Source organism: Pomacea canaliculata, linkage group LG4 (assembly GCF_003073045.1).
Source record: "Pomacea canaliculata isolate SZHN2017 linkage group LG4, ASM307304v1, whole genome shotgun sequence".
In the NCBI taxonomy this organism is placed as follows: Eukaryota; Metazoa; Mollusca; class Gastropoda; order Architaenioglossa; family Ampullariidae; genus Pomacea; species Pomacea canaliculata.
The window spans coordinates 10,231,848-10,254,093 of record NC_037593.1 but is presented as its reverse complement, the minus strand read 5'-3'; the positions used below and the strand labels follow the sequence as shown (position 1 = coordinate 10,254,093).

Here is a 22,246-nt window from a genome sequence, read left to right as displayed (position 1 = left end):
GAGACACCAAGTCCGAGCACTGAATCGAAATGTTCGTCCATCGAAAAAAAAGATTGGGAAACTCCCCTACGTGGGGATAAATACTTCTTCTTCCTTTTTTCGTTTTTTTAAGGTCTTCTTTTATTACTAACATGCCGATTTCCTGCACTGTGGGCAGAAGTTTCGCGGGCCGTAGGTTGTGCATCACTGCCCTAGAACATCTCAAATATCCTGGAATAGTAATGTTGCAGGGTAGCATGATAATGTACAAAATAGCTTATATGTAGCATTTTATATCTGTAGAATAGTCTCATCATTTTAGATCAAATGGTGTTTTAGATTTGTCAAGACACTTGCAGTCAGGTAGCCAAATAATGCATGTGCATCATGAATCATGGGCTATTATTGACAAATTATTTAAGAACTGACCAGTTTTGTAGCTCTTCTGCTTTGCAAGAACCTGTTCATATGATCTTGGAATCATAAAATCACAGGGTTCACTTTCTTCACCATATATGATGAGATAATGAAAATAATAGGAACTGAAAATTATTTTAGATTTTCTGGTATTAACCCTCCTGTGTGAGCTTATGGAGTCATTCTCTCTCTCATGCACACTCTCTCACTGTTACTTTCTTTTGGTGGTTATCTCCCTAAACTGATGTAAAGCAAGCATAAAAATGGGGTTTTGGGGGGGGCACAAGCTTGTGGCATGATCAAATAGGCGAGAATGTATATCTTTTGCGACAAAAAAAGTAGTTCCTGGTGTGATAATAACTTTGATATGATTTTTTTGCTGTACGTTTGATATGTGACATTAACAAATATTCTGTTTTAGAATAGTGGACAAATTTATCATAAAGACTTTTTTTTAAAAGTTAAAGAATGCAACCAGACGTAAACATAATTGACTGTAGCAATGCACGAAATTTTCAGTGTCAGTGTACTATCAGAGGGCATATTTTAATGCATGCAAGAGGGTATCAGTGATGCATACAGAGTTCACTGGATTTATTTTCTTTGCCCTACTGCTATAACAGCAGCAATACCAGCAGTTTGCTGACTCAGCATCAACACTGTGTCATTTAAGCTGTCTACCAACAGTAGAGGCATAGAACAATAACAATAGCAAAAACTTATTGATTGAAGCAAAGACTATTCGCTAGTCAATGGCAGTATTTCCTCAGAATGTTCCAGGTTTCTTGTTGCCCTGCATATGTGAATGTGTTGAAGAGGGTAGGGAAGAATTTTTGACAACTGCTCATATGTAACTATCCAAGTTGGTGTTGAAGGAGATGGATTTTGTGGTTCATTCTTGCTGGATTGTAATTGTCAAAGCTCATTGTCTCATTTTTTGTGCATTATTAGTGTGTCTGTCTTTCTACACTATACAATAGTTTTTTCCATTTTTTTTTTTTTTGGTTGTATACCATAGCTGGATGTGTGTTTGCATTCAGGAGAGAGATTGTAAAACATGTTTTGGTATGGGATTATTCAGAAAATAAATGTAATTGATATTGCATTAAAGCTTGAAAACTCCACATTTCCTTGCATAAAACTTAATTTTTTAATGTGTGATTTTCTTTAACTGTGAGAGAAATGAGTTTAATGCATGTCCAGCTTGATGTGCATTTCACTTTATGATCCTGGGAATGAGTGTAAAACTGGCACACAATGCTTTGGTGCATCTAGAGTTCAACAGATATAGAGCTGTGACCCAGATAGTAGATTGACAGTTAGCTTCCTCTGATCCAGAAAGCATGTTGGCTAATCAGCATAAGTACTTTGATAAGGATTTTTCCAATGGCAAGACTCATTTTCAAAAATTCCATTAAAACCCATTAGCAAAGTCCCATATCTGTAAAGTTGATTCAAGAAGCAAGGTAGAAACATAAAAATTATTTTATTTAATCGATGAAAATGACATCTATCATCTTATCTTTTCTGTCAGCACTACTGTCATCAAAGATAACAACACAGTCCTGCTTGTAGACAGAAGTCTACAACCATTATCTAAAAAGCATTAGATGTTGCACATCATCACAGGCTACGCCGCTTTTTAGGTGTCATTTTAACAATTAATTTCAGCCGTATCTCACAACGAAATGTGTTCATCATTTCCTGCTTTGCTTCCTGGGCAATTGTCTGAATTGTTTTCCCTTGATGCCTTAGGAGAAAACCCTGGCAATCAAAGACAAAAAAGTTATGGTGAAATGGACACTATTGAATCGTTTATTATTCATTTCACAAAATGGACACTATATTTCTAGTAAAGGATATTTTAAAGATATTTAAAAAAAAGGACAATTTTTATAAACAAGTGCAAGTTTATGATAATGTATTCTTCAAATTAAAGCTCTTCTAATGATGCAGAACATCAAATTTTAATTTATTCTGTTTAGAGAGGAAGCCAAAACTAGTCATCTCTGTGTAGATTCCAAGCCTCACACCAGCACCCCTTGTTTAAAAAAAAAAAAAAAAGTTGAAGATGTTCATACCACATGGCGCTTGTTGAAACCTATGACATTCATGATGATGTTCAAAATTCCATCCTTATCAACTTCCCATAGAACCATGTCCTGTCCAGACAAGATTGTTGTGATTATAGTTGCCACATAGAAGTGTAATAAACTTTTTAACTAGTCTGATATGAGTGTATTGATGCAATTGAACTATGATGATGTTCACATTCATGGGTGCAAACTGTAGTATAGAAAGAGTTAACTAAATCAGAACTATACTGGACCGCCCTCAAGTATACTAAATGCTTTTGTACTATATCTTGCACAAGAAATGGCACCAGGATCATTTTGCATGACTAAGACTTTGAAAATTCACACAAATGGCAGCAATGACATGTTTTGGTGTTGGCATTGAGCTGGTGTTGGTTTTGATAATTGCAGGAATGCATCAAAAATAAAAAAGCTGTGATAAAATTTCCAGTCGACAAAACAATAATCAGTTATGATGCCAGCATCAGCACCACCACATTACAGCTACTGGAGATACTTACCAGATCTAGAATGTAGGGGACCTCATCCTTCAAATGCTCGAGCAGTTTTTCACGCACACACATCAGTACCACTTCTTGTGGATTCTGGGTTGTGACCAGTGAACTGTGATAGTCCCAATCACCTGGATGAGCACTTTTGATGAGAAAGTCCTGGGAATACATCAGTAGTAGTACCTTTCATTAGCATTATATTTAGGAGTGTGTTATATTTTGGGTCTCAGTAGTTTAAAGACTGCATATCAATGTCATTTCTTTAATGACCTTGCGTGAGGATACCTGATGATAATGGGAAAAGGATGTATTTCGTATGAAAGTAAACATACAATCCTAGTTCACTGACCCACAGCTACTACCTTAAGAATGCTACATATTTTCCTAACCACTGCCTATCTCTATTCAACAGCATCTAATCTAAGAGTTGGTGAAAATTGTGAAAAATGGTTCGGTACAAGAGCTTGACAAACCCAAGTGCCATCATTTCTGATCTTCAAATTACATATTGGGTAACCCTCTCACCAAGGCCAGATAGACGTACAGACTATGTAAATCCAGTTCATATGAGTTCTGTTTGACAGAGAGACAATTAGGAAGTAAATTATAAGTAGGTGAAAACTTTACTTTGAGATCTGCGATCCCGTCTCCTGACAGGGCTGAAACCATGAAGACGTGACTGAAGTGTGGCCATCCTTTCAAGTTGCGCACTGCCCTGCGAGCCTGCTGAACCCTTTTGAAATAATCTGTCCAGTCTTGCTGCTCTGCAGACACTTTTGCCTCTCCGTTTTCTGATGGTTTTGCATCTTTTGCTCTTGTAGAAAGTAGTTCTGGCTCCGTTGGGAGAAGTGAAATTGTCTCTCCTTCAAGTACCCTCTCTGAGTGATGTAATACATCAATACATCATACATTTAGAGAAACACACCATTATTTTTTTAAACAGTATTTATGGATAATATATTGCAAAGCATAACCTGTAATATTATTATTATGAATACCAAATGCATTTTAAACAAGCATTACTGTAAATGATTAAACTTACCACTTGCGATTCAGCGCTGTTTTGTGTCATATTGTCACCATTTACATAAAATACAATCCATGTGATAATTAACTCTTGCTTTTACAACTCAGTTATAAGCTTGTCACCCATGCCACACTTCTTGGAACATGGCATCATCTCTCAGTTGGTTATTGTGCTGTACATGAAGTATTCACAGCACTTTATATCATGATATTTCTCTTAAATTGCAACTTCACTGTGGTTTCTTTGGACATGTGTGCACACACACATGCATACATGCGCACACACAAACCTTGTTCTTGGTTCATGGACTCAGACTGTACAAGTGGGTTCTGACTATGTTTTTCCATAGCATCAAACAAGGTATTGAAGTCTGGCACCCGATCTGCTTCTGATTTCTTCTTGGATTTCGCAGGCAACGGCTTACCTCCTACAATCCCCTGAGTCAACTCTCGTGTTAACTGCAGAAGCAATTGCTTTTGCTTAAGTATATCCACCTGTGACAAGAGAGGAAAGAACTGTTACAGTTTACATGACAGGATACATCCCCTTGATGTCTTCTGACAGCTACTGAGGCAAAACACATGGAAACCGTTATGGAATAAATTTTTTTCGAGGGACAGATTTGTCATGTACACCATCAGTATATATGTTTTGTATGCAGAACAAATCATCACAACCCATTTATTCCATGTGCCATTTACTTAATCAACTCTACTGGCTCCTTAGCAATTCACTCTACAATAACCTGTTTGAAATGATTATAAAAATAAGAATCATACCATCTCCCAACCCTAAGAGCGGTGCTGTCTCTTAATCACCAACATCTGTAATCTCTTAGTTGCTTCATGCTTATTTTATCTGATGTCCATGTCCTTTCATGCAATGTCAGACTCAGATGCATGCGCATTTGAAATAAAGAACTGATGGACTGACAGACTCAAATGATGGATACAGTGCTAATGTGTTGCATAAAAGTATGCTGCCACAAGAAGGGTAAATAGGAAATAATACCTTATTGAGGACAAGAATGGTAGGTTTGTCTTTGTGAAGATGAAGTATTTGAAGTATTAAGGGATCAAGATAATTGCAAGTCCATCTGTTGGAGACATCCACCACTACAGCCACTGGACAATCCAGTCAAGACCACATTGGATACTCATATCTCATCAAGACGCACCACACAATCAAATCCACATCCTACCATGACATGCTAATATCTTATCATTTTCACAAAGAGGCCTACCTAAACTCAGTCTCTGCCAAAAACTCAGAAAAATTTCAACTGGGTAACATAAACATATAATGGCCAAAAAAAAAAAAAAAAAAAAAAAAAAATACTCAAAGGATAAGCAAAAGATCAGAAAAAGCAGTTATTTCATGTATCTCTTTACATTTTGTAATCCTACATTTAACAGCGTTGTGATATCTATGCATGTCTATGTAGAATATTTTACTCTTTAAGAACAATGCTAAATCCTTCAAGCCTTGATTAACATGAGGAAACCTCATGCATTTCAGACAGTCAGGGTAAATGTTTACATCAACTAGCTAAACCAGGGGTGGGCAAACTTTTTTGTTGCGAGGGCCGCATTGCTGGGTCATGACTAGTCCGAGGGCCGCACCTTGTAATTGAATACAAAAACGACGTAAAATCGCCAAATTGTAAACAAACGCATTTATTTAATAATGAGCACATGAAATATGTAACACTGTAGGAATAAATATAAAACCAGAATGAACAATTAAGCACACACAATTTAATGAGAAAAATATTTTTGAATACAATTTTGCTGAACAATTCTTTTAAAATTTGGCTCAAAATTACTGGTAGATACTCTCATAACTGACTGCAAGTTTGCATCTGAAAGCAATGACCTGTTCTTTGACTTGTTTATATTCATGCAGGAAAAACTTTGCTCACAGATGTAACTTGAACCAAATGTTGAAAATAGTTGGGCAGCAAATACTCTTAAACAAGGAAATGATTTGTTGGAGAGGCACTTATAAAACTCAACCAGTGACAGGGAATAAAACCTTTCCTTCGATGCATGATCTGATTGAAGGTGTATCAGTTCAAGTTGTAATTCATCAGGTGCATCATCAACATGAACGTCTGGTCACCTTACCTAACGGCGCGTCTACATCCCCCCACCCGCACTGTCTGGTCATGACCTTCCTAAATTAAGTTGGTCAGGCCGCTTCGTAACTCGTGTAACAAAGGGTCCACTGGCTACCGGCGAGACAGTTCAAGGCCGGCCATTACGTACGCAGCAGGCGTGGGAAGGGACTAAGCGTAACTTGTTTTCGGTAATATTTTTTTTTTGTGTTGCCAAAGGGCTTCTGCGGGCCGCAGAGAACCACTTGGCGGGCCGCATGCGGCCCGCGGGCCGCTATTTGCCCACCCCTGAGCTAAACGTAAGTTTCAGAAATTCAACAAAAGTCTGTAACTCACCAAGATGGGCGTATTGAAGACTTCTCTCAGGGTCTATAACCATTTCCTTTTCAAGATTATGTCTGCAAACAGAACATTTCCTCAGTGGTCATTTTAACTTGTTGCAGATGAAACAGTAGGTACAGTACTGTATTTAAAAAAAAAAAAATCTAGTACTAAACCTTTAACTAGGAATCTTGTATGGAATGCTGATCATATAAAACATTTAAAGGAGCTGTTGAGGTTCGTTGCTTGCAAATACTACTTTAAAGTGATGAGTTTTAAGGTGCTTCTTGAAACCACTGAAGAGGCAGCCTGGCAGAAGGGCATGGGTAGATTGTCCCAAGCACAAGGACTTGTGTAGATAAGGGTGAGCTGGCTAGCACAGCAGATTTTGTGGGGGATAAGGAGCCAAAGGGTAACATGTTCTGAACAAAGTATGGGAGGATGAAGTTGACCTCAAAGGGTGGATGGGGGGGGGGGCATGTTTTACCCTGAGGAAGCAGCGTAAAATCATGGCTAAGTGTGACCCCAAGCCAATTGCTTATAGGAAAGTGGTCATTACTTACCGTTTCCGACTTGCCAGGTCCAAAATTCCAGGGGTGTCCAAAAAGACCTAGTAATGTTACAAATGGACAAGTTTTAAACATAAAAATTAACAAAAAAATCTCATCTATAGACTACAAGGTAACCAACCGATTACCAAATATTTCAGTTAACAGATAACAAACCCTTCTTAGAAGAACGAGAATTCACATTTATCTAGCTCAAATTCTCTAATTATATAGATCCATTAAAAAATAATGTACAGTGAAAAAAAATGCAAATAACATAAATTTTTTTCCATGTCAACCAAAGTCTGCCTGACTTTTAAGTTCTTGTTAGCTATCCATTTGATGAAGATATAATCAGTTTAAGTTCTTTATTTTGAAGTTTTATACAGGGTGTCCTACTTGGGGGCTGACCCTTTAAAAATGCATATCACTCTGCAACATGTGCATTTAACATCATGCAACAAGGCTCAAAATATTTCTTATTTAATGCAGAATTGTCATAAAGAGGCAGTAGAGTAGTGAGTGCTGCTATGGTGGCTCCAAAGCGCCAGCCCATCATGGCGTGGCACAGATGACTAACGCCTAGACTCCATTCCTGCAGAGTGGTGAAAGCAAGCATGAAGTACCACAGAGAGCGTTTTACGTACTGGGTCACATGGTCCGTAACACAGTGTCAGTGACAATATCGGAAGAAATTTGAAGGAAGAACTCCACCTAGCAAGAACACCATCAAAAACTTGTCCAAAAGGTGGGATGAGACAGGAATCCTGGTGGATCCGTATTGTGGTGATGACCTCGCATGTCTGATGAGACTGTGCAAGACATTAAGGACCCTTTGGAAAATTTCCCCCAAAAATCAATATGTCGCTTACTCAAGAAAGTGGGTACTCAAAGTCTACCTGTCAATGAGCTGCCAGGGAAAATCAAGCCATACCACGTCAGTGACATGTTGCAGAGGACAATCACAATAATTGAGCGTTCTATTGCCTTGAGTGCAGATGTTGGGGGAGGAGATTTTCAGCATCTTCCTTCATGTAGACTTGTTTTGCATTAAATAAATTATGTTCAGGTTCTTACAACTTACCTTCCCAACACGTTCCCAAGTTATTCAAAATTTTCAAGGGTCAGCCCCGAGTGGGACACCCTGTTTCTTTAGAAATTGGTTGACTACAACAAGCAAATGCATCCACAAACACACAAACACAAAGATGTCATTGCAGTCTTGCAGTCTCTTCCTAATGTCTAAATATTACAAGTAGCACCAGAAATTCATTACATTACACTCACAATCTGAACATTGCTTTGTGTCATGATGCCTGAGGTATTTTTCCTGGTAGTGTGGACCTTTTTTGACACTGAGGAGACCTGGATTAGAAAGAAAATATCTTTAACATACAGACTTGCTGTGAATGTCTGAAATTTCCAAATTTGCAGTAGACATGCACATAGGTATATCTGTGTGCTTTTTAGATGGTGGGTGGGAGGGGGGAATTTTGCTCGAGTTTTTTAGTTGAGCCAGAAAATTTAGATAAAATAGAAGAAAGATTTGATTTTCCTGCACAACTAAAAAACAAAACTATTCTTAATAACAGCGTAATAATCCACAGCACAAAAAAAGAGAGGGCTTGTGCATGTGTTTGAACATAGTTGTAAATATTGTGTTGACATGCATGCAAAGGTTAAACAGACTATGATGTGTGTAAATAATACTCATGCCCATTACACTAATCTGCAAAATTATACAATAAAATGATGCCTACTATATAATAATAATTAATACTACTAATAATAAGACATAATAATTGTAATAACATGCAATACCCGCCATCCCAGAAGTCTGTTGGTTAAGGTGGATTTCCCTGAGTTGGGCAGTCCTATAATGGCCACCCGCAATATTCGGGCATCAGCAGGTTGATCAGGTGGAAGAAGTAGTCTTGAGATTTGTTCATCTGGGAAAAGATTCTCAAATATTTTGAGATGACATCTAATTTTTTCTTGTTTGATATATTGTATCAGTTTAAGTTTTACTTGATTTTCTGTTATATACTATCTAAAAATAAAGATAAGTAAAGCACAGAAAAATGATAAAAACAGTGCATTTATCTATTACAACTGATGGATGAGTTAGAGATATGTTAAAGTGCATTAGACCTATATGACATACACATGCATACAAAACATATTGCAACAAGGGAGGGGGAGATGATTGTTCTATACCATATATCCATCTACGGGGTGAAAATACATTTTGCTATCCCATAACTATAACTATGACTCTTACTAAACAAGTTACAGCTGTCTGTCAATCTGCCGATTATGAGATACGCAAGATCAGTGCCATCCATCACATGCTATCTACACACACTCTTGTCTGTGCGTTTGTTTTATCCAGACTTGATTACTGCAACTCCTTGCTTGCTGGCTGCTCTAAATACCTTCTTCACAAACTCCAGAGAGTACAGAACTCTGCTGCACGTCTGGTGCTTAGAGCTAGGAAACAGGACCATGCCATTAACAATTGTGGATAATGATTTTGAGAACCAGTCACTTATTAATAATTACCCTCATTGCGGCCAACTCCACGGATGTTTCCTATTTCCTGATTTTCTTTATGTTCTGAGGATGATACCTGGTGGTCTGAAAGGCTGTTTAGTGGAGGTCCTGTTGAGGTTTGTGTGCTCAGCCATTTGAACCGGGAACATGAAGGCACCTGACGAATAGGTTTGTTCCCTTGCTGCATTGACTGATTCTTCAGGCCATGGACCACATGTGACCATGTAAAGCCTGCTGAATCAAGTCATATATATTTAGTTTATTTACAATCAACCACTCAATTCTTAAGTAAAATCTAATCTTCTGACCACAATCTGCAACTCTTCATGAAAATAAAATTGCTGCATTGGTTCATAAACAGACGATAATGTGGTTTCATGTATACACACATATACTAGAATAATAACCATATTACGTAGTAAAAAATGAGTGTTTGTGTCTTTAGCTTACCATACATGTGCATTATGGTCCGAAAATTCATTTTAATCCTCTTGATGCTGCAAGGTGACTATATTTGGCCACTACATGAGAGTTATATCCCCTGGTTCTGCTGCTAGCTTTGCTAAGTCTTGTGAAAACTACCGTTGCATGCAGTGTAGTTGCGACAATACTTTGCATTCACTCGCATGCATACGCACGGTTTTTATTAGTGCAGAAAGCTAAATTACTAAAGCCAAGCACAAAATGAAGATTTTAGCTTCGTTTATGGCACTCTTTTTCAATTAGAAACAGCAAAAAGTAGTATGCATAGACATGGCTGACATGGCAATTGTTTGGATCCAGTTATCTTTGTTGTTCATTCGGTATCCTCGTAGTAATAGGATATGCACACTATTTGTGCTGCTTAGTGCGTGTCTTGTTCCATCTCTAGCATTTCCTGGTGGTCAAGTTGCTAATATACATCTCGAGAAGTATGATAAACAAAATACAAAGAGTCGATCAACTCAGACGACAAAGTCGTTAGGTGAGGTTACTGAGGTAATCGACTTTCAATCCTTTCGAGGATTTTATACAAAAGTAGGCTCAATAAAAGAAGCAGAAGGCAGAATTCACTGGGTGAGTAAATATTAAAACTTAGGAAAAAGCTTAAGAGAAGAAAAGAAATTGCTTTGCGAAAGCTGTTTTGTTAGTACCCATCATAGCAGACGACAAATGTTTATTGTCCAACATATCCTACGCTGGAATAAACTAATTAGCATTAAGATAAACGTAATTCTTTAGGTCGAGTAGAAATTGGTAATGAAATCTGATAACTTGTAAATAATAATAGTTAATAACATAAAAGCATGTGTCTAATAAATAACATTTTAATGTCTTATGTGTGTGCATATATATAGTTCTTCAAAAATCGTGTAGCAGCGGATAGGCTTTACTGTCACTATTTTGTCCACTGGGGACTGTTTTGGCAGGTTACCAGTGAATGCTTTCAGGATGATGAGGGAGGATTTTCTCGTCTGCCTCGTGACTGGGTTGGCGTTTTTTATTATCAGATGGAACAGTCCGAAGGCAACAAAACAGGATCAGACTGTCCTCATGTGTTAGATAGGGTGGGTAAAACAAAATACTATATAAAATAAACATTGTAGATAACATTAAGTACTCTATAACCTACACAGAATGGGCACAAAAAAGGGTAGTACAAAGAGAAAGTCTGTCTTTGACAATGCAGTCCATATATATGCTTTAATAAGGGGCATACTTGGCTTAGAACATTTGAATGTTTTTTTTTTCTCCTTTAACTTTATTATGTATGCAATGTGATTAGGCCATACTTGCAAGGCTGAGAATGAGATACATTTAGGTTAATGAAACTCCTCTGGGCTTGGTTACATAAGTGATTATAACCCCTTTGCAGACTTCAAAGCGTATACATAGGTGGCTGAGTGTGAATAGGCCTTATGGGTTCTTTTACTTATATGGCAATGTTTTAGTGAAGTAAGTCAGCCCCGTAACATGTCCTCCTTGGAACTTGTGAACTGATTGTAGGTGCAGTAACCTACAGCTGCAGTTTGAAGCCGTACACCTGCATATCATCATGTTTTTGACAGGTCAAAAAGGCTCTGATGTTTGGGGCCTCTGCCATCATTATTCTGACCCTCAATCCACACATCATGAAGGAAGTAAGTTGGTGTTTGCTGCCTGGAAGCCTGTGTAGAAAGCTAGGATGCTGCATGTCATGCAGGCAGTAACTGAAGGAAAATCAACTGTTTTCATGAATAAAACATATGCTTACTTTGATGGCAGAGGGTAATAGTTTCAGATTGGTGCAGACAGTGGAATCCTGCTGAAATAAGCAATTATCAGCAATCTGTGGCTATCGAAGGACACATAGTCAAGATTTCATCATAGGCAATAGTCTTTGAGCAATGAAAAGTGGTATTTCCAGTAATATATGATTATATATTATATATTATGATAAATTGTAGTGTATAAAATATGTGTAGGATATAAATATTTTCTGTTAGTGGATTTTTTTATATTTAATATGTCATGTCGGTGTTATTATGTTTTTTCATGTCTGTAAGATTTACTGTGAGACAGTAACACTGGAGAATGATTGTCATGTTTTTATTGCACACCATGTTTTACTTAATTAAACCAATTGACCTCTATGTGACACAATATTTATATGGCAGCTGGATATTTCTCAGCTGTTTGCCCAGCCTGTCTTGCTGATGGATGATGCTGACAACATTACAGCTCTCCTTACACTGGTTCTCAGGTGAGAAAGAGCTTAAAATAAACTGCACACCAGATAACTTGTCAGCTTTAGAAACTAATAGTCACTCTTAATAACAATATTAATAAAGCACATCCATAGAGCACTATTCCTGCAAAGACTCAACATGCATAACAAGTATGATATACATGTACACACACAAACACCCCTAATAAACATGCACAGACAAAAAACAAGCAATACATGCAGAAAAAGTACAATCCTTGACACACAACTGTACAGTAAGAACACGAAAAGTAATACATTGTACAAAAGCGAATGAAGAACTATGAAAACAGCAGAGGGAAATAGTACATTTCTAGCTGAAATTTAAAACTGTGAAGTATAGGAGCTTTTCTCAGGGCAGTAGGCAGCGAAGATGCTTCTAGATGTCAGGATAGGGGGTGTGGGTGGCAGTCAAACATTGCATGAAGACACAAAAATCATACTCAGGATGGAGAAAAGCATTCTCAGCATTTACATCAGCCTGAAAACTGAGTCAGTTGAGATGTAATCATTTTTCCAGCCAAAAATGCAGAAAAGTCAATCTGGGGAAAATGACTTTATGATCTACCAAGAATATCCAGTGTCTTAAATGCTGATCAGGACATTCAACTAGAATTCAGACACTTGACACTTGTTTGTTTTTTTCAGATGTCAGAGGTAGGTATCGGGACAAATTCAAGTCACATGGCAAGCTGCATGCACTTTTACTTTGAGTGGAAAAGGATAAGAGTATCCCTTTATAGGGGTTGGTGTTCTCTTGAATGAGCATTCTAGAGTACCTTGACAGTTTAGCTATATTTGCAACCTTAATACAGATTATTTGTGTATGTGTGGATAAGAGATATTTCCTCTGCACCTAGTTCTTTGCAACCCAGGACTTGGAAATATTTTCATTGTTTCAGCAAAGTGCGTCTTAGGGCCAAGATTGTACGTGGCTTGCTGCATCAGCAAGTTATGGTTTGTAAATCTCATCAATTCCATTTTCAGATTTACTGAAACCATGGCTGTTAGAAGACTTATCCACCAAAGAAAACTGTCAGGCTGTTATAATGTTGCTAATTTTAAAAAAGTTAATGACAATGTTATGTTACAATAATATGCATAGAGTTTTCATAGATGCTCACATATTCATGTGTATACTGTGCATTTAATACACGAGTGTTTGACCATGTTCTAATCTTTTTGTATGAAGCAGCATGTACCTACTCTCACTATGTGGTCAGCCTGTGGCCGCAGTGCAGGCAAGAGTTACGATGTTGTCTGCCTTGACAACCAGCAACTTGGCAAGAGAGGTGTAAAGGTATTTTTGGTAGTTCTAATTGACTCCTCAGGTTTTACTGTCTGAAAAATGTCATGATCTTGGCAGTAAAAAATAAAATTAAAGAAAATGATTGTCCTAGTCACTGCCTATCTTGAAATGTGTGTGCTCCAGAAAAGTTTGAGATGGAGTGTTGAGAGAGAGAACATTAGGGATGATGTTAACACATTTAAGATGCATTCACATGCCATTTGACCCCATTTTCCAGTAAACGCTTAGTAGAACCTTGGTACTGTAGATGCCAAATTCCATCTTCTATACTTCTGCAGGTGGATCCAGGTGTATTTTGGAACTGCTACTACCTGATTGTGTTTCTTTTAATGTTGTCCTTTGTGGTTAAGGCACGGATGAGGAATGGAGAGTGGGGGCCAGCTGACCAAGAACTTGAGGTTTGATGTGGATTTTATAGATCTCTCTCACATCTCATGTTGATATAATTAACTATGAGAAATTTTCTGCTTAAATGTGTACAATTCAGTGCATATTGTGTGTGCATGTTTGAGCATGCATGCATATTTTGTATATGTGTTGATGGAAAGGGTGCATTTTGTATGATATGCATATAAATTTGTTTTATGCGAGTAGTTTTAAAATTGAAAACGTTGACCTGTTGGTATGTGTGTGAGTGCATATGTATGCATGCACACGTGTTTATATATCTACGAGATATTTGTACAGGCTTCACTACGTCAGCTGGCGTGTCACACGTTGGCTCTGATGCAGACATGTAAATACCACAGTGTAATGGACCGAGGACAAGATACCTGTGCTATATGCTTGGATCAGTTTTACCCTAAACAGGTAGTGTTTTCTGCACATCATTTTTGTCTTGCTGCATTTTTTCCACATTCAACATTGTTATCAAAACCAAAACTTGTCAAAATCCATCTACTATGAAGAGCAAGTTTAATTAACCCCAAAATCAAATCAGCCACGAAAGAAATATCAACAAATAATAAGTTGTTACATAACAGATTTGAAGGTTTAAAGTTTTTTATTTACTCCTTTCAATTCTTTTGAGAAACTATGGTTATGTTTTAGAATTTGCGCATTCTGCCATGCCACCACCAGTATCACACACGCTGTGTGGATCCCTGGCTTGTGAGCAATCGTACCTGTCCACTTTGCAAACTCAACATCATAGGTGAGAAGTCTCTATCTTGATGGTTTATCAAACATCAGTTTTGTGGAATAATAATGATGATGAATGACACTTATACAGGAGAGAACAGTATATGGTATGTGAAAACATATTTATATAAACAAAACAGGTGGGGTAAACGGAAGGGTGATGCAGAATTATTCTCAGCGGTTTTATGGTTCACCCAGCTGAGAGTGTGGACAGGTGTTGTAATAAGATCCTGAAATTATGTTAAAAAAGACAGGAGTGAATTCCAGTCATTTATTATTTCTACACTGAGCAAACAGCCTCAAAATTTATAATCGAACATAATTAGATACTGAAATAATGCTAAGCAAAACAGGAGTGAATTTCTACACTGAGAAAACAGCTTCACAATGTGGAGCAGAACATAATGAACAAAATCATAGCCTTAGCTCTATTGCCTTGTTTTGCAATTGAGGTAAGGCTGATATTTTTTCATTAAGTTTATCTGTAAATTGAATACTGAATTGTTGAATCTTTTGTGCCTGATGAATTACATTTGTGGCAGTGTATTTGCTAAATTGGTCTGACACATTACTTGCCTCCTGTCCATACATCTTTAGTAAGAGTTGTATGATGGAAACCAATAGTGTTGACACCCTGTAGGAAGTACAACCTTTCCATCTCTAGCTTTAAAATTTGCTGTTTCAGACCAACTGCAGGAAGATAACAGTCGGCACATTAATTAAGCTGTAGTTGGACTGCTTTAGCCATGTGTATAAGCACAAGGGAAATTTTGAAATCAGCAGTGATGTAATTTGCTTCTTGTCAACAACATGCGGGTACAGTTTTTTTTTAAGTCTAAACATCAAGATTTATTATTCAATGTTCAGTCAAGAAAATTTTATATTTATTTTACAGTGCATCCCAGTCTACATGATATTTATTTGTGTAATAAACTTCAAAAAAATGAGTCTCATTTCCATACTCAAAAATATAATAATAGTGCATGTGAACAATTGGCTGTTTCAGCAAGAATACATACACATAGTCCAGAACAGAGTCAAAGTACTAGACAGATTTTAAATGGCAAGGTTGATAATAAATGATGGTATCAAATAAAACTTTTAACTTCAACCTAATTAAAATAGATTATAAAATGTGAATTAGATGCGATAACAGATTCATTGGACTTGGAATTCAGCCAAAAGCCAACACCAGATGGTGTGGTATGCCAGCATCAGTTTGTGCATGTTTGAGTGTATGCAAGTGCAACCAGATAGAAGTCAATGGTTTGTCTGTATATCACAGGGTTTTAAAAAAAAATGTTTTAAATCTGCAACACTTTTAGAATATGGAAATGCATCTCACAGAAGTTTATATTTGTTGTTTGACTGAAGCAACCTTTTCATTTCCAGTAACATATGAATGTCGATTTTTGTGTGGCTTTTAATTGTAAATTGCATACATAAGGTAACCCTACATTTCATCCAACAGGCAAACACATATTCAGTTTAGGGGAGCTAGCAAAATTGAAATCTCTGACATGCTTTTAAATTCATGCTCTACCTTTGGCTCCCCATTCAGTTATTTGACTGTGACTTGCAAGGGGAGCTGAAAAACAAAGTTGAAGAGACCAGTGGTTCTGGCTAGAGATGCAGTTAACACATGCAATAAGAGTGACAAAAGATAAAATCAGAACATTTAGGTGACTTTATTGTTTATACCGAAAAAAAAAAAAAAAGAAAAGAAAATTACTTATGAAAAGAAACAACTATGAGCTACGAGTTTCCTTAGGACACAATTGACGCATGCATGTGTGTATACCTAAAATTATGGAGGGGTGTGCATCCACTAGTATGTATGTTTGTGGATGGTTATGGTGATAAGTTAATTTTGCTATATTTAAGGTAGCATCACATTGCACCACTGCTTCCTATGCTGATTTTTTTTATTTTTAGAAACATCATCTAGAAATCTGTACAACGATATATATACAACTATTTGTACTTGTGAAAAGTACTAAATACTAATTACAACAATCAAGTCATTTTTTTCTGTTCAAGAAACTTAAATAGCAACATTTTCGACAGTTTTCTCTGCATCTCTTTACATTTATCTATGAAGCATATTTTTTTTTTTTGGCATGCATTTCTTTTTCAAGCATCAATAAACATACACTGATGTTTTTTCAAGCATCTGTGTCTGAAATTGCTTCGCTACCACAGATCAAACATTCAGTCATGAATATATACAGTCTTGTCCTTGATTTGGTGGATAGCTGTTTGTCAGCATTGGATTCAAAGATCTTGTGGGTCAGGCTGACTTGATGTACTCACTTATATGCTACAAAACAAGTATGAGTTGGTCTATTGTGCAGTTTATATGCAAACACAAATTTATAAACTGCAGAAGTGTGAGACTAAATCCTGCACTTAGTATTTCACTCAATCTGTTTTATGCTGAATGCACATGAGTTGGACTTCCTTTTATTTTTGCATCAAAGAACTTTAAAAATGTAAACTTAAAATTTTTAAATAAATAAGGCAGGCATGAACCAAAGTCCTTCCTTACAAAGTGTTACTTCAGGAGAGAAATATATTGAAAGTAAAAAGTGCAGATCTTTAAACATCTGCTTCAGTGGAAGCATCCAAAAAAGATAGTGCAGACTGAAAATGAGTTTGTAAATATCTTCAGCAACTTCTTTACTAAATCCATCTTGTACACAAAGCAATCAAGATTCTTTTTAGCCTGTAGGTGCCATTAATAAGCCTGAAGTTTCAAGCCTCAGGCAATCATCATAAGATTTACTTTTTAAATCTATATATACAAATATAGAATGTCATATGGTTCTTGTTGTGGAGTCTGAACATTAATCCAGTGGTTAACTGAACACCTGGTTTCCCATTCTGGTCTCTTGATAGCAGGATGGCAAGAGACTTTCCCTTGGTACAGTTGAACACAATGTAACACTACCCAGTGCTTCTTTGTCATACCAGTTTTACCTCCTCTTTGGAGGAGATGGTTATCAGCTTAAGTGATCTCAGTACCTAGAAACACCCAAAACAATTCAATGAGCCCTTCAACATCCGTAAGAGCATTGTCAAAGCAGCTAATAACACTACTAATGGTAACTTAAAGGGGCCAGAAGACCAATGGAGGAATAGGTGCAAGAGGATACAATGATGTGTTATGATTAGTAAATGCAGTGGTGAAGCATCTTTTCTCAGATCAAGTTTTGATAAGTCACAGTTCTACAGCTCAAAGTGCAGATCTGCTGCTCATAAGTCATTATTTAATCTGACAAAAGCAGATCAATTGATATTCAAAAAAGTTTTATTTGTAGATACAACTGTTCATCAGCTGCTTAGATCCATATGAATAGGAGGCAGAGAGGATAGACCACATTGCACTGATTTCATACAGTCACTTTGACAAACAAAAATGAAACAACAGATGAAAACCAAGATCACAACATATCAATTCAAAAAAACAAAAACAAAAACAAAACAAAACAACAAAAAAAGCCATTTCAAGGCCAAGAAGCAAAGGGACATGATTCAGTTGATCATTCATACATGGCTCATATAAAACAGCATTTACATCGATTCATATGCACATTATTAAAAAAAAAAAAGAGACAGATGTTGTATGCGAGTGAAACACATTCATTTGATTAATTTGTTGAGGGTTTATCAGAAAACTTTGGTTTCATAACTTCCTAGCACTTTGGTTTAAAAAAAATGAAATAGTAAGGAAATAAAATGCTTTCAAAGTATCATGTTCACCAATTGCGAAGACTGATGAGATACTTATGTTACGTATAAACAAACAATTTCAAAAGAAGATTCTTCACACTTTGTCAGTAATGCAGGATGAAGGGTGGGTGATCCACACCTACCTTTAATTTTGCTTTTCCAGTGGCTCCTGAAACACGGAGACCCATTTTGTGCATGTCTGCCACCGAGAGAAGAGCACTGTACATTGAAAAAAAAAAAGGTATCATTACTGAATTGTTTTTAGATAAACTGAGTCAATACATGCCAAGCCCACTAAGATATTCAGCATAAATGAAGGTGAGATATAGATACCTGTTGTTTCCTTCCTTGAAGTGTTTCCAAAGAGTTCTGTATGTCTGCAAGCAAACCAGGATAATTCTGTATTTGATTCAAAGGTCAAAGTGCTGTTGTCTGTATGTTTATCTACAGGATCTACAGGAAGCAGACTGTGCCTTTTTCAGTAGCACAAATTTTAGATGGGTGAAAATTACCAATCCTGGCCAAGTATAATCTGAGTCTGTCATAAATGAAACTATCAAAACTATGCAGGTTTTTTTTTTTAAAAATAAAATGTGTCTGGCACTTCAATTTGAGTTATCCGATTTGAGATTGTTTTGCTTTGTAAACATTAGGTGAAATAATGTTGAAATATTTTAAAATGATGAAAATAGCAACAGAGATTTTACTAATTATATGCAACAGTTGAATGCCAGATAGGAGCATAAACTCACTCTTGTCTTGACCAGGAAAGGGTGGTAGGGGAGTAGGAAGTGACTGTAAGTCCCAACAGACAGAATTAACATCCACCAAGTTACAGAACTAACATCCACAAACTTACAGAATTAACATCCACCAACTTGACACGTCCACGAACCAGTTCAGAGACAGATTCAAACTCTTCCAAACTGACTTCAACAAATCCCTTGCTAGATGCACGCATCATAGCCTGCAGAACTACAGGATCTTCTTTTACTGCAACATGCAAGTGAATGTGTACGCACATTCCACAAGGCAGAAACGGGCAGATACACAAGCACATGCGTACACAAAAAATATTGTTTCCATCAATACATAACATGTACAACTGCCCCCAGCTAGCCGAAGATTAAAACAAAGCTCTTGAGAGAAACCCATGTTTGTTACTTTTCTAAGATGCAGACAAAGATAGAGGGCTGAATAAGGATATTTAAATACTGCAGAACTGCTTTTGTATTCAGTAGTTTGGAGATGGCAAGATACATTATATTTTAAAGCTTGTTAGAATCTTTTCTTGATAGAATCCAGAGATGTCTGTGACTTTAACTACATATGTAACACAATACAAAGAAGCAGACTAATATTTATTCCAGTTCCTTAACATCCCAAGAGTCTGAAGAGTAACAAGGACATAATAAGCACTTGTCAAAATGACAATACAGGTGCTAAAGAATTTTGAGAATGAAGGCAAATGCTGTGGTAAACATAAACTCCTTGTCCCCACTTCTACACAAAGACTTACCTGGATTATTGTCTACCTCATTTTTATCACAAGAATCTTCACATTTTTCTTGGTCAGCCTCCTGCACACAAGAGATTGATGTGTGGTTGCTGGGACTTGTGGGCATTTTGTCAACAGGTGTTAGTTTCCCAGACTGTGGCTGGAATGCTGCTGATGGTAGCTCAGCTCCAAGCAGATTCTGAAGCTCTTCAATTTTCGCTCTAGTTCCTTCACCCCCCTGCCAAATTATTGATAACAAACATATAGTTGCAGTCAATAACACAGTGCAGGAATTGGTAAAAAAGATAGCAAGAATCACCGGTGCTATGAAAATATTAAAAAATCATCAGCATATATTGGTGTGACACTTCCGGAATTACTCTGGCAACCCGGTGAAAATGATCTCCATACAAAACATACATATTAACGCATTGGGTCCTCCTTTACTGCTACATACACAGCAGGCAGTCAAGCTTACTTCAGGTAATTTCTAAGATTACTAAGCTAAAGATATGTAACTAGAAGCAAACCCTGTTGCGGGGATTGTTTTGCCTAGATGGGTGAAATATTAATGTCTAAAAATATAAATGGAATTTTCTCAAATTTTTCTCTTTTGATTTCATGGACTTCTGTGATTAATAAACGTGATTTATTATGCCTCTTTCTCTAGCAAGATAGAATATTTCACCCTAACCTTTCACTGCTGACAAGAAATGAGTTGCATCATCAAACATCAGCCTTTGAGTCTCCAGTACATATAAACACATGATAATGATGATCTTCCATAATCATATATGCTGACCTGCATCTGTGTCTGAGCCTGCATTTCCTGCAGTAACTGCATTACAATTGGTAGCTGTATCCGGAAATAATCCATAGCTTCCTAAAAAATCAACAAGAAGCTACAGTGAACATTTTAACATTTGAAGGAATTTTACCAGTCTTTCTAAAAAAAATACTAGATAACCAGTGTACTAAGATATTTTCATCTTTAGAACAAGGTTCTGAGTAATGTTTTAAGAACAAAAGTTAATCATTGTCTGAAATCTTCTTCACTGTTTGTAATGTGATCACTAAGAAAATGAGCTTTGTCCAGCTAAATGGTCAGAACTTACAGCTTGAGCTTTCTGGATTTCTGCAGCTTCTTGCACTAAAGATTTGTACTGATCCTTTACAGTCTTAAGCTTCTGAAGAAGCTCCATGGGATTTTTCTGCACAAGGAGAGAAGCTCATGAGAAAAAGTGTTTGAAACATTAAAAAATTAAGGAGCAAGTGTTGGCAATTCAGCCAGTCACCACAATAAATAATCATCCTTGTGGGATAGGAAAAAAGAGTAATTATTGATTTGGTGACTCCACAAAATGTTGAAGGTATCAAACATATTGTTTATAACTAAACATTTCATTCTTAAGTTCATGCACACCTAAGAACATGCATGTGTACTTCGAATATGCAAGAAATCTGTCTATATAACTCATGACATAGACTCACTCTGCAGTCTCCTTCTGCATAGTTTTGACATCGAAGCTCCAACTTTCGAGAAAGATAATTTAAGTCTGATTCTGCTTTCTGAAACTGTGGGGAAAAACCCACATCGGAAACATTTAATATTTTCATTTTAAAACGTACATAAATAACATGAACAGATGTTCCACATAATCTCAATAAACTTAACACACACAAATATAAATACAAACAAGGGAGTTTTGCTGAAGGTATGCAAGAGAAAATGGCTCATTCGATATGACAGGCAGAAAGATGAATTCGTGTGTAGCTTGTACGTTCTGTGGCTAAGAAACTTCAACACTGCATGAATGCTCCATATGATACCGCAATTTACACTGAGGTATGTATGTAGTCAGGAGTGTCTGCTATCCTTGTTCACTGTTCTCACATGTTGGACGGCTGCACTAATTAGCTATGTCTTTACAAAAATTATACATAAAGCTATATCTTGATACTTTCAAAAGGCCTTGATCAGAAACTGATCTTTACATCATCCTCTTTCTGGTTCTACTTTCCCTTTTGACGTATTTTCCTGATGTAAAGGTGTTACTACTGTCATTCCTGCTTATTACATGTGGATTTTAACTAAATTATAGTTTTATTATATAATCGGTGATAAATTTGTTTAAATAATTCTTAACCGTCATTTAATCTGTACTAAAATTAACTTTTTAGCAATTTTCCCTATTTTAACAGGATGGTTTGTACCTGTGCCTCCAACAATCCCGCAGCAGCTTCCATTTTGTAAATACATTTGAAACCTCCGTGAGTTGTTAAAAGGATTTTGA

General features: G+C 36.7%; 3 protein-coding genes across 9 annotated transcripts; 1 reads left to right on the top strand and 2 right to left on the bottom strand.

The window, feature by feature from the left end:
- Positions 1 to 1,375: 1,375 nt before the first annotated feature.
- Positions 1,376 to 10,093, bottom strand: LOC112562634 (GTPase Era, mitochondrial-like). Of its 2 annotated transcripts, none has more exons than XM_025235995.1 (12): positions 9,999 to 10,093; positions 9,558 to 9,779; positions 8,817 to 8,944; positions 8,283 to 8,360; positions 7,011 to 7,057; positions 6,463 to 6,524; positions 5,022 to 5,134; positions 4,300 to 4,504; positions 3,611 to 3,861; positions 2,993 to 3,142; positions 2,478 to 2,558; positions 1,376 to 2,160 (listed from the first exon to the last, which is right to left on the bottom strand). In XM_025235995.1, exons 1-12 carry the CDS (start codon positions 10,027 to 10,029, stop codon positions 2,020 to 2,022), a joined length of 1,509 nt encoding a protein of 502 aa, XP_025091780.1. In that variant the 5' UTR covers positions 10,030 to 10,093; the 3' UTR covers positions 1,376 to 2,019. The 2 variants fall into 2 exon arrangements, with proteins under 2 accessions (XP_025091780.1, XP_025091779.1); XM_025235994.1 differs by having other exon boundaries at positions 9,558 to 9,782; positions 9,999 to 10,090.
- On the top strand, positions 10,091 to 16,440 carry LOC112562636 (RING finger protein 215-like). 6 transcript variants are annotated; one of them, XM_025236003.1, is made up of 11 exons: positions 10,091 to 10,604; positions 10,958 to 11,095; positions 11,597 to 11,668; positions 12,185 to 12,270; positions 12,922 to 12,930; positions 13,176 to 13,230; positions 13,469 to 13,573; positions 13,933 to 13,980; positions 14,270 to 14,392; positions 14,633 to 14,735; positions 15,408 to 16,440. In XM_025236003.1, exons 1-11 carry the CDS (start codon positions 10,302 to 10,304, stop codon positions 15,443 to 15,445), a joined length of 1,080 nt encoding a protein of 359 aa, XP_025091788.1. In that variant the 5' UTR covers positions 10,091 to 10,301; the 3' UTR covers positions 15,446 to 16,440. The 6 variants fall into 6 exon arrangements, with proteins under 6 accessions (XP_025091788.1, XP_025091783.1, XP_025091787.1 ...); XM_025235998.1 differs by having other exon boundaries at positions 13,861 to 13,980; XM_025236002.1 differs by having other exon boundaries at positions 13,466 to 13,573.
- Positions 16,395 to 22,241, bottom strand: LOC112562638 (spindle and kinetochore-associated protein 2-like). The gene is made up of 9 exons (XM_025236007.1): positions 22,167 to 22,241; positions 21,444 to 21,527; positions 21,068 to 21,163; positions 20,755 to 20,835; positions 19,974 to 20,190; positions 19,314 to 19,447; positions 18,788 to 18,831; positions 18,598 to 18,673; positions 16,395 to 17,746 (listed from the first exon to the last, which is right to left on the bottom strand). Exons 1-9 carry the CDS (start codon positions 22,197 to 22,199, stop codon positions 17,687 to 17,689), a joined length of 825 nt encoding a protein of 274 aa, XP_025091792.1. The 5' UTR covers positions 22,200 to 22,241; the 3' UTR covers positions 16,395 to 17,686.
- Between the last annotated feature and the right edge of the window lie 5 nt (positions 22,242 to 22,246).